Genomic DNA, 13,404 nt, shown 5'->3' with positions numbered 1-13,404 from the left:
TGGTTGGGGTGGGTGATAGTCGATGCTAAATCCATTAGAGGCTTGTGAGCCCCTTACTCTCCTACACCAACAGACCCCCCAATCCTCCAAAAAGACACACACAGACACACACACACACGTTTAAATCAAAGGAACTCTTGTTCACTTAAGAGGGGTGTGTGTCTGTGGGAGGGGGGGGGGGCAGAGAAATAGAAAAGAGCAGTGGAGCTTCCTAAATGAGTTAACCATTTGGACTGTCAGAGCCAACGGCATGTCTGCTGTCCTCACACTGATCCATGCACACACACACACACACACACACACACGGCGCTGGAAGCAAAGTAAAGGAAGTAAAGCTAGGTGTTTGCAGATGCATCACAATCAACACCGTGTCACACACGCCATCATACTCGTTTCCTTGTTTTTTGCAGACTTGTTGTTAAGGATAGCGTTCCCTGAACCTCGGCACCATCTTGACACTCAGATGTCAACCAATCACAAGCCAGATCCTGTATCTTACCAGGCAAAGACACAACATCCTGGAGTTTGAGTGAATTCCACCATCAGTTAAAAATGTTCAATGCAGCTGTACATTAGTGAGATGTTACTGCTGTGGTGTTTTTACTTAATATATAATGAATATTATTTTGTCTTGTCTTTTGTGCTCTGTTCCAAATAGAAAAGCGATGTTGTTCTTTCTGGACGTTAGGAAATGATTGGATGATGTCGTTCATCTCATTTTTCAGATATTGTGGGATCACCCCAAAAACTGGGGAAAAATTAATCATATATGACCTTTCCTATTGGGTGGGCACTTGTTTACTGCAGTGAACTCCACTGACCTGTAGCAGATCCTACAATGTCTCTGGAGGGCGACTCAGACATGGCGTCGGCCAGTCTCTCACGCAGGCCTTCATCACTGGCATCTGCCGATCCAATGTTGTGTCGTGGCACGCCAAAGCTCTCCGGCCAGCTTCCGCACACTTCCAGCAGGGTCACCCCGCGCCCATCAAACGGTCCTGTGGGCCAACACATACACATAGGTTTAATGTTTAGTTGCTGAACAGTCCACAAAATGCACCAGTGTGGAGTGTGTCCTAAGACAAATGATAATAATAATAAGAAAAATCACATTCAGCATTTACAGTTACACACATGGTTGATTTAGAGACATTTTGATCAGCACAAGGCACTGCAGGCAACTCATTATCTTCAAAACAAAGCATCTTTTAAGATTTTGGACCTGTCTGACTGAATTTGACATGGATCAGATCAAGTCACAGTGAAAAGAATGTCAATGTAAAAAATCATTTCCTGTTGCCACTGTGACGTTGTGTTTTTCTTGTGTTCTGACATGTTCTCTGAGTCAGTGTCACTGGCAAAAGGGAAACTCTTGAGTTTAACAACAACTGACCGTGTCTCTGACCTTTGAACTTACCACCAATAATGTTCATGGTCTGTGCTTGAATGAGTGTTGGTAAAATAACAATAACAATAATAGTATTACTACTACTACTACTATTACTACTACTACTACTATTACTACTACTACTACTATTACTACTACTACTACTATTACTACTACTACTACTATTACTACTACTACTACTACTAATAATAATAATAATGATATTAATAATGAATACTAGGATTCCAGTGGAGTTTTTAGACTGAGCTGCTAAAGCAGTCTGCACAACTGAAATGTGGAAGAATCCAAAAGGTCCAGTCAAAGTGTGAGCTGACAGGCCTAACGTTGATTTAATTTCAGTAAAATATAAAGTAAGACTAAGTGAAACCACATTTTTCTTTGTTATACTGTGGGTATGTCTACAATACTGAAGCTGATAGCAGATATATTTAGCGTTAGCATTTTTGTGCTACTGTTACAGTCCTACAGGGCAAAACCGCCATGTGTAAATAAATACAGATTTGTCGTAAACACGATGTGTTTTGCCTCTTTCATTGTCCACATTGATTGTTATCACGTGTTTTAGCAAAACCTGCTTAAAAATCATGGGTCAAAATGGAAAGAACATTAGCACTGCCTCCTCCATGAGTTAGAAACAGTTACATTATTCTAATTAAATGTATCACTTTTCAACAGTGCTAACATGATATTTAAAAATATAAAGTACATATAACACCATATCAACAGAAGGAGCTGCTGACCAATGGAGGAAGGACATCGATCTTGTGTTTCAGCAGTGATAGCCATGTAAATGTAGGACTTACTTAACATGTATGTCGGACAAACATTTCTCCCCCAGCTCAGTGTAAGTGAATTTCCTACACACAAACAACCCGTAAGCACAACATAATCTTCATGCCTGTCAAAGCAAATCCGCGCAGACCTACACTGTGTCTTAATCTTCTCTCCTTTCTGTCTGCCATAATTTCTACAATCAGGGAGATCTTGTGCTTTGGAGCCAGGGAGTCTGCAACCTGTCTCTGTGTGAGTGTGTGTGTGTGTGAGTGTGTGTGATAAGCTCATGAGGCAGACAAGCAGGCAGGCACACAGTAAAACAACTGGTTCATTCTATTAGTGTGTTCATTTGCCTCAGCCTTTGTGCCTGCGAGCACCGTGAGGTGATAAAGAATGATTTAGCAGTGGTGTTAGTGAAGTGCTCCTGTGACTCAGCATGCCAGTAAGCAACAATACAAACACATGACCTAATGGCTCGAGTTTGAGCTTATCGTTGCCATCAGTTTCTCATATCAGCATCTCTCCCCTCGTTAACACCCAGGAAATATGTGACAGACAGTGGCGCGCAGGAAATGGCCGAGCCAAACAAGCACACGATGGTCGTGATAGGGTTTTTGGTGGTTACTGTTCGCTGGTGGGAAAAACGTGCACAGGCGCTGAATCAAATCTTATGAAATCTGAAGAGGAAGACGCAGACATTTAGGGGAGGATGGAGACAGTAATGAGCCACATTTAGACCGGACCAGGAACCAGAAGCAAGTGATGTTGGTCGGAAACTCTGGTATGTGGAGGTTGACACCCTCTGATGTGTGACTGCGTTCATCATGTCATCTGTTTTTACCTTTTTACAGTAAACCAAAAACTCCTCCATGCAATTTTTGGCTTTATTCTGTTAATTCTTACATGCAGCGCCACCTTACTGTCATCTGCAGACATGTTGTTTTACTGGTTGGGATGCTGCTAGAAATGTTCCCCCTGTAGGTGTCACTAATGTAAAGTCATGTGCACTTCACATGCCTACACTGAGTCGACCAGTTCAAACATGTGCATGTGGGCCACTCCTGGTACTGTAGTAATGGCCCAGACAGAATGGATTTGAGCACAATGTGGGCCACGTGTAAAATGGAAGATAAGATAGACTGAAATATTGTGATATTTCGTTTCACAATACCATATAGATATTCCACAGCACTATATCGATTTATTAACCATTCCTTCACAAAAATTCATGCCGTTGGTTCATTTTATTTTGCTTTTATTATTTCTTCTCTAGCGATTATAAACGGAGATCCCTCTGTTCCAGTTTTAGTAACAATGTAACAGCGTTGTGTGTTTACTATGCTGACAGATTTTAAATTAAATTAAATTGTTTTTTTTTAAAAAAACCCTCAATACTCAAGTATTGTTGCCCTTGAAAACACACTCAAACACACACACACTCATCCTTTGATAGGAGCTCTGCTCATCCAACATACACACAAACACACAGGATTCCTCTGAAGTGTAGCGCACTTATCACCACTGTGTGTGTGTGTGTGTGTGTGTTCCTGCAGAGCAGGCGCTGTTATCACAGCCAGGAGCACGGAGGCCCGTGCAGCCTCTCGCCGCAGCATTAGCACCTGTCACTGGGCTGCAGCAGGGGTGAAGATGGCCAGGCCTCAGACTACACACACATTGACACGTGAACATACACACACAGTAGTCTGCTCCCTGATAGGCAGTCAGCTGCACAGATTAAAGGTTCTGACTGCAGTGGCTTCCACTGATGATAAGAGCTTGGCAGAAGGTCAGGAAGAGCTGTGGGTTTATCAGACCAGGCTTTGACCAACATGGGGTTTTAAAGACCATACAGGTCGCTTCAGAAAAACAAAATCACTGTTGTTGTTTTTTTAAACAGTAGTTTTAAATATTTTAATGTAACACTTGCTTTGCAAATTCTAAAGCAATATTTACATATTATATAAACTCATTATATAATTCAGTAAATACATTGTGAAATGTATTTACTGAATTGAAGCCAAATCTTCACCATGGAAACATTATTATTTTTCTAAATTAATCGTAGCTGCGATATCCATCGCTCGTTGCTATGAAGGGACATGCTGGACATGCTTTTCAATTTATTAGCACTTTCTTCTATGACTAAACCTTTTGGATATGTGAGGATTTAAAACACACCTGAATGGTTGTTCTCCCCTCCGTCATGCTAAAGCCCAGCTGGATTAACAGCCACTCTGGACCCAGCTGTTAGTCCCAACACACTGGTCCTACTTATCCCTGCAGCCACTGCTACTTTCCTTAGAGATTTAATCACACTGCAGCAGGAAGCGTGTGTGTGTGTGTGTGTGTCTACAGAGGAGGATTAAGACAACAGTCGGACATGACATCACATGTGCAGATCGCAGTCACCTCTGTAACCTGCAGTGTTTTTTTTTTTTACCTGTCTTATATAACTACCATTGAGTCGTCTTTAAAGATTAAGAATGTGTTTCTGTCAGTCCTGAGCTCCTCTCAAAAGATGAGCACAGACATATAAACGTCTTCCAAATAAAATACACAGCACAAAGCCGTGTTTTTATAAAATAAATCCGTCGTATTTTTGAAGTTCTTCACCATAAGGTGTCTCTAATATCGTAATATTACAACAACAAATTTACAGTGAATTTCATTGGTCAAACTCCCCAATGATGAACAGGACCCAGAAATACCTAAGACTGAATGCTGGACTTATTTTGTTTCTGTTGAGTTTAAGCTACAACTGCCCAGTCAAATGTCCAGTCTTTACACCTCACAGTGTAACATTATCTGCTCTAAAACCCCTCACACACACACACTCACACACAGGAAGCTTCATTCCACTGTTTCTGGGTTACCTGAGCAGTTAGAAACCCTAATGCTGCTGCGTCCTAATTCAATTAGGTTTTAGTGCGAGGTGGACGATCAGACGAATTCCTTTATTATGGGTGCAATATAAAATGTAATGGTGCATGACTGCGTGTGTGTTGACGCTTGAGTGGTGTTACTAGGAAGCCGGGGATGGTCAGTTACTTATAAAGGGAGCATAAATCAGACAGGGCCGTAACTGAGGTGGGAGTTTCCTGGAAGTTTAAACACACCTCTGTAACCAAATGTCAACAGGACAGGAAGCTAAAACTGTTTTAGAATAACATGCATATATATATATATATATTTTATATTTATTGGGGCATTTTGTGCTTTTCAACACATTTATTACACTAAAGAAATACATCAGATGCATATATTGATCCTCAGCACGTCCAATAACTTTTCTCTATATTCTAAAATAATTTAAGGAACCCTCAACCTGCCAAAATTATATCTATATATAGGACATACTCTTCTTTTATCCGTCTTCACAGATGTATTATACTTTCATCCTCCACTCATTAACATGACGTCAATTATCAGAGAAAAGATCCTACCAATGGCCAAACGTGACACAAACAGTGACTTTTTCCCCCCAGTGAAAAATAATGGCGTTCATGTGGTTTTAAAGGTCAGCTTTGACATCAGTCTGACTGCTTTCTTGTACAAATAACTATAATTTAGCGTATGGGTAAAGAAGACTACGTGCATTTACACGAAAACATGCACAACGGAAGCATTGAGGTTACACAGATACTGCTGTGAAAAAAGCACTTTTAATAGACTGTCATTCTGTCACGCTCACATACATGGTGTCTGTGACTATACCGTGAACCCTTGATGACATCCCTCTAGGCTGTGTGTGTGTGTGTGTGTGTGTGTCAGAAAGAGAGAGAGAGGAAGAGAGAGTGTCTGATATCCTCAGGGAAACACGGAGAGTGCTAGCTATCTTGTGGAGTAGGTTTGTGGCACTGGTCTAGTGTTAATGGAGATGTAAGCTCACAGGATTAGCACCCATAGTAAGGTGTGTGTGTGTGTGTGTGTGTGTGTGTGTGTTCTTCACAGGCCTGGTCTTTCTTTCATTACATTAAGGCCAGTGCTTCTAAATCATTTACTTGGTTTGCAGTCTCGGTGGTGTCAGCTAAGTGTTAGTAATCCCCATCAATACCAGGCTCTGCCTCAAGGCACTTTACTCTCTATCACAAACATGCACACACACACACACTCACACTCTCTCTTTCACACACACACTCATCCACACTGAAGCATATGGCATTCAGATATGAAGACGCATTAACCTGTGGGCCGTTAAATGCAGTAAAGTCTGTGAACTATTCCAGGACATGCAGGCACTCTCTCTCTCTCTCTCTTTCTCTCTCTCTCTCTCTCTAACTCACCCCCACACACACATATGAACAGCCCACTAAGCTAATTCAAGCCATGTCAAATTAGACAGCTGCCATGCCAAGCTGTGGTTTATGTCGTGTTTGTCTCACCCGTGTGTAGTCTTTCTCACCCTTGCGCTCCCCCACACACGCAAGAACACAGACAGACAAGAGGACGGACGGACAGACGGGCAGACGGGCAGGCAAACGTACACACAAATAGTGTTCTACAAGGACAGACGGGCAGACAAACGTACACACAAATAGTGTTCTACATAGAACAGTGTCCTTGGATTAAAAAGGAGAAAAACTCTACTTCAACCGTGTCCTCCAATGAGGAGTAGGAAAGAAAGAGACACTTTGGTCCAACATGGACATTTCGACAGTATGAAAGACTGACCCTGGGGAGGGTATTAGAGAGTGTCTATTATTAGTATCATTTTTCAGTGCTGTGATTGTTAATATTAAAGTACTTTTCTTCCCAACAGTAGGTTTTTCTCATCTCTACACAGCTGGTCTATAGGACATACTTGTTCAGATTGTAGCAGAATGTAGCAGTTCCACTCAAACCATCTACTGTGGACTGTAGTTTATTTTGCTCTTTTAACAAAAACTGAGATAAACACACACACTGGAGTCTCAAAGAAAAATGTTGAGTATGGGTAATGTTTTTTTTTACTCGCTAACTACAAAGAAGTTTCCATTTTGTCCTTCAGTTCTTACTGACTACTGAGATGCTGCACTGATGACATTGACAGTAAAGGGGGTGGAGATCCAGGGGGTGGAGATGTATACAGAAGAGAAATTACAGTTTTTCCAGAAAAGACCTTTCCCTGGTCCTGGTGTTGGTTTGCCGAAGGCATTAATAATAAACTGAAAGGTCACTGATTAGAGGCGGACTGTACCTTTAACATTAGGCAGATCCTTTAAAGTGAGTGTTTGCTGACAAATGAGCGGGACGTTCAGTCCTCAGCGTGACATCAGCACAGTTCAGAACACTCTGGAGAAGTTCTTCACAGATGAGCTCCCTGTGGTCTCCGAGGTTCAGTAACTTTGCTGTTTATTTATACCTCAAAACCAACATTTAAGGTGGTGCAAACTACTATGGTTTGTTATTTTTAATATCCACTGTTTATACAATTTCCACCATCCATGTTTCTGTCCATCCACACTGGCCCTAATGCACATGTCTTTTCAACTGTTATTTGCACAGACTGTGTGAAAGTTTTCATTTCACCTAAGCACAGATCGTCCAGATCAAATTAACGTCCTAATATAGATCACCACTGAGATGACCCCAGGCCCCTGTACCACGTGTCTTCCAAGGTTTGCCAACACTTCCTTCCAAAATGAACTCTGGAGTAACACAGAAACAGCCATCAGCCATGTGGAACCGTCACTGCCCCAGTGGAATCCTAAAAGATGATCTGGCTAACGACCAGTCAGGCTACGTGGCTATTTTGACCTACAATACTTAGGAATGTTTTGATCAGCATGCTAATGCTGCTCTGACATGAAAGGAACTCTACAGAGAACGTTAGGCTTTTGTCTATTTTGTCTTTGTCTCCACAGTTTTTAAACATGAATTGAAACCAGACATGTGCCTTTAAGCGTGTTGCTTCGTTCCGTGAAAGAATTCTTGGTGGTCCCGCCATGTTCTCAGCCTCACCAGTTCTCAGCCTGCTGTCACACGGTCAGACACTGAGAGGCTCAAAGGGTTTGTCAGATCAAAAATTGGAAAACGGTGGATCTGGTTCATTACTGATCTAACGTTCTTGTTATCGTACAGATACGTGTATGTTCCAGTGTGTAAAGATACATAATAGATACGTGCAAATCATGATTGGGTTTCTGAAAATGCACGATGACTATTTTCCTGTTTTGGTTCCTGGTCTGCGATCAGTTTAAGGAGCACATCCTTCTTATGAACAAAGTCCATTTGTTTATGTGTTACTTGAAATATTAAACACATTTCTGAAACAATAACTCAGACAAACTGCCAAAAACAGCATCATGATCTCTTTGTTCGCAGTCACCGGAGCATCTTTCCGCGCTCAGAGACGTGGCACACAAACTGCCTTCCACCTCCACACATGACGTTGTTTTCCATCGCACCAAAACAAAGGTTCGGGGGGTGTACACTTCACGGCACTGGCATGGCCGGCTAATTGATTTCAGGCCAGATCGTGTTGCTGTGTAATGGAGCAGGCTAACGTGATGATGAAGGTGGGATGGTCATGGTGATGACTTTCACAGGGACTCCGGTCCCATTTGTTTGTTTGACAGGCTGCAGGGATGTGTGTCAGTGTCAGTGTGTGTGTGTGTGTATGAGTGTGTGTATTTCCATTTGGCATAAAAGGATATGGATAAAGCCGTGGAGGTGACAGATGATATGTTTACAGGAGAATGTTTGCTCTCTGCATGATATTCAATTACAGAGTTTGTATATCGCAGTCTGTGTATATGTACAAGTGTGTGTGTGTGTGTGTGTGAGAGAGAGACTGAGGACAACATCATGATGTCGTCCGTGTGTGAAAGGGTCACAGGCTTTTATTAATCACACACTTGGATTTGTTCACTTCCTCCCTCGCCGTGCGTCTCCTGCCTCATTTAAATCTCTTCGCTCCATCAGTTTTTTGTTTTTTTTTTCATTTTTCTGGGAAGCCGGCCACTTCAAATCTAAACTGGTGCTGTCCACTGTTTACTAAAGTTGCAACACAGCACAAATAAATACGTCAGTGTTATTTACTAAACAAACCCACTCATAGGCAGAGCTAGCCCCGAGACCCCTCCACAGTGGAGCGGTGGGCTGGGATTACAATCCAGACTCAGGGCTGCAGAGCATGACGTGCTCTGACATTATAGACCACTGTTCTTAATGACAGCCTGGATGCAGACGTCAAGTGCTGCACTCTTTGGTGAGCGATGTGAAAGGTGCTGATGAATATTGTACTGTGATTTGCTTCCTCTCTGGGAGTCAGGGAGTTGGGGGTTGAGGGTAAAAACGAGGAAGATTCCCAGCACCGAAACCACAGCCCAGCGTTCCGGGAAATCCTCTACAATCCCATTTGATCTTAACGCCTCTACTCCCCTAATGTGTCCCTAAGCTGGCCTTATCACACCACAGAGAGGACCGGCGGGGATTTACAGAGAGATGTACAGCTGTATTACCAGTAGGCTGAAGCCCCTTCTGTAGCCCCTCGACCCAGTTCACACAGTTCACGTCTTGAGTTCAGGACTACAACCAGTAATGGACGGACGAGAAGGATGGACAGAGAAACAAAAAGAGGAAAGAAGGAACAATCAGTCAGTGGAGGTGGAGAGGCAAGGCGTTATGAAACATCCAGGCCTACTTCACCAGCCTCTTCATTCTAAGCGAATAAATCCTCCATTATCGAGCCTCTCTCTTGGGTCTAAAAGCAAGCATCTTACAGGGAATTAATCGTATTGGACGGGAAGGCGGGGGCTGGCCCAATTCATTTCCTCATCAAGTTTGGGGAAAATTGTATTGAGAGCCAAGCAGCCACCTGGGAATGGGCTCCTCTCTCCTTTCCTCTCATCTCCTTGTTTTTGCCTCTCCAAAGCAATTTGTCTGCTCTGTCTGTTAGATCCAGGCCGGCTGCTCTTATGTATGGTCAGCTACGGTCAATGCACCGCGTCCGGCCGGTGTTGTGTTTCAAGGCGGCGTGACTCCTTATTTATGACACTGTGATGTAAAGTGTCAACATGTAGTTTTCAAGTTCCTCAGCTCCTCAACCAGACTCTGTCATGTGGCTTTATGAGTCATCGGGCCGACTCCTCGGCCGGCACTCAGGAGCAGGCATGGAGGGAGTTCACTGGTAGGAAAGTGTGGTTTAAGAACTTGTCAGACTCTATGAATATGAATCGGACTAAAGCTGGAAAAGTCAACTGCGAATAAAAAAAAAAGTGTGAGTGAATAAGTGTGCGTGTGTCCAGCTCATGGCCAGCCAAGCCTCTTTAGGCCTCTAAACAAGCATCATAAATTCACCCTCCACTTACCTGCAGTAAAAATGTCAGGAGCAGGGCTTTTATTTGGCCACACACACACACTGAATACACTTAAAAGTCACTAAATACACACGTCCTCGCTCTCTCTCCTAAACATACACCGTGGCTTTTTGCTCCCTGTCTATCTCCACATCTCCCCTCACAGTCAGGCAGCTGTACATTGATATTGACACAGGGAGACAGTTGGAGGCAGTGACTCTTTGCTAACTGCATTTAGCAGATAGATGCTGTCACAGCCACTCTGTCACCTCCACCACACACTGTACCACACACACCCACTGCCCTGGTCACAGACCAGCAAGTTAAACATTGGTTTACACATATACACAGCAAGAACTAAAGGACCAACAGGACAACGAGAACTGGGTTAAATCTAATTCATTTACATTAAAAAAAAAGCAAAATCAGACATTTAAGCAAAAGGAAAATGGATTTGGTCAAGGCGACTAATTATATAATAATTGATGCAGTATAGTAAAACAAAGGATGAATAATAATAATAATAATAATTAGGTGATATTTTATACAGCTTAAAATGCTGCAGGATGTTTACAAAGTATATCAACAATTTTGTGAATTATGTCTGTGATATAAAAAGAGACCTAATTTAACAAATTTAAAATACTTTTAAGAGCAGATAAGTATAAAGGGGTATAAATGAATAGAACAGACTACACAGCGGAGCAGGAGGTGATTGTTCTAGAGTGGGCGCAGTCTTAGAGCAGCACTGAGCAGAGTGGCACATTTGTTTTGCTGTTAGTAAAACTGCAGATAACTCTGCATTACTGTGCTTGTACTATTGCGGTTTAATTACTGCTCCTCGTCATTTCTTTGACTCCACACGTTAAACAGATGCAAAACAGCCATAAAATGTAACAGTAACAGGAGAGAGAGAGGGAGAAAGAGAGAGAGAGAGAGAGAGAGAGTCCTGTAAAGATGTAACCTGCCACACAAGCACAAGAAACAGTTAAAGGATGTACGTATGTTAACCCTCCTCCTCAACATACACTGACATGAAAGGTAGCAAGAGTGTGTGTGTGTGTGTGTGTCACATCTGGGAGTGTAATCAGTGGGCTTCTTTCAAGGGCTGCCAAAGCAAACAGGCCAATAAGGAATCCACTTTACAGACCATCGATCTCCACCAGCCACAGCCAACACAAACACGCACACACACGCGCACGCTCACACTTACAAACACACACACAGATACGTAAGAACGGTGAGCTTCATTTAAGAGCAATAATCACCCACGCTTGGGGAGAAGTGAGTACACGTGAAAATACTCCATGTACTTACACACACCGTCCTTAAACATGGACATAATATACACAAATAAAAAACTTTTTTTTCCTTTTCAAAATAAAAGTAAAAGGGAAACATTTCTCCAAGTCAAAGTGAAAAAAAGGATCCATAAAACTTTCATCAAAGTGTATCATAGATTTTTTAAGTAAACAACATTTTCAACTTTTTTTTTGACAACTTTGTTCTTGTCATCTCTTGCTGTCGACCAGCCCGCTTCAACTTCTTTCGTCTAGGAGACGACAGGAAAACACAGCGAAGAGAAAACAAATAAACAATGGAAATATTGTAACGGGGAGTTTCTGAATGATTCACAGCGTCCCGCGCTGAGAAGCCATCAGCGGCTAAAACACTTCCAGATGATCCTCAGACAATAGAGGCAGAAACAAGGCTGCTACGTCATCCATTTACTTTGGGTCACAGTGGTGAACGACGATAAATTGTGAAGGGGGAGCACGCATGCACGCACGCACACATGCAAATACACACACACACACATACTTTTCTCATGTGTATGTGGAAGCGATGTGGAAAAGGAAACTAGATAGATTGAGCTGATAGGAAAGTGCACATACATGAAAGCCAAGATATAATGCAACCCACCAACAGGTTGTTTTTATACTGAATATGTACACACACACTTAGCAACACACACACACACACACTCAGTAACACACACACACAGAGAGAGAGCATGTAGACAGACTCCATTGAGAAACCAACGAGCTGTGCCTCTCTGGAGACGAAAGTACACACATACAGTATTTGCAGCATGTACTGTAGATACACACACACATAAACATAGACTCAAACACACACACACACACAGAGAGAGAGCATGTATTATCACTGCCAGCATCAGGGTGAAAGGCAGTGGCTGTGACAGATTTGTGAAGCCGTGCTGGCCAACAGTACAACTCTGCTGTGCCATTATATTGGCCTCCCTTCATAGACTCCAAATAGAGTGAGAACTCCTGAGTGTGTATGGGTATGTGGGTGGGTGTGTGTGTGTTTGTGTTTGTGTGGATGTGGGTGGTACTTTTTCCAGAGTGATGGACAGGACCAGGATGCTTACACAGGTACTGTTATCCAGAGTTTTTAGATAATGATAAAACATAAACATCACTATCATGTCGCTATATCATATTTGTATTTTACCACTATACTACAATACTAGCTACAAGTATAATCTCAGTTTGTATTGGGAGTAGACAACAACAGATTTACTTCATTCAGGACCAACAGCACAGTTGCAGTATCATGAAGTATACGAGGAGGTTTTTTGTCCTTCCACAGCCAATGTCTGTTGCCCTGAGTTGCCCCAGTCTTGGTATTTTATACCTTAATTTTCAATATATTAACAATGTTAATGTAAATGTTAACGTTACTCTTGACTGTAACAATTCAACATGTCTAACTCATTTTTCACCTTCATTACTGCATTCACTATGTGAATATCCTGACAGTTTAACATTCAACGTAATTCTGTCATACATTTTGGAACTGATTTAAACCCAAATATGGTAAATACGCAGACCGCACGTAAGAAATGGAAGAAACAGTCCTGTTCGGTGGGAAAATAATTTCTGCTGGATCTAGAAGAACCACGTGTTTTAGGATAAT

General features: G+C 42.2%; 1 protein-coding gene across 5 annotated transcripts in view; it reads right to left on the bottom strand.

Moving 5' to 3' along the window:
• bcas3 (BCAS3 microtubule associated cell migration factor) overlaps nt 1–13,404 on the bottom strand; it is a 279,325-nt gene that overhangs the window by 45,002 nt on the left and 220,919 nt on the right. For all 5 annotated transcript variants that reach the window (XM_008308649.3, XM_008308648.3, XM_025054886.1 and 2 more), the window contains one exon: nt 822–998. In XM_008308649.3, the coding sequence (XP_008306871.1) occupies nt 822–998 (177 nt within the window). The remainder of the gene's footprint in view (nt 1–821; nt 999–13,404) is intronic.

This window comes from Cynoglossus semilaevis, chromosome 4 (genome assembly GCF_000523025.1).
Source record: "Cynoglossus semilaevis isolate Cse_v1.0 chromosome 4, Cse_v1.0, whole genome shotgun sequence".
Taxonomy (NCBI): domain Eukaryota; kingdom Metazoa; phylum Chordata; class Actinopteri; order Pleuronectiformes; family Cynoglossidae; genus Cynoglossus; species Cynoglossus semilaevis.
The sequence above is the reverse complement of the archived record's forward strand: the minus strand, read 5'-3'. Positions and strand labels throughout refer to the sequence as shown.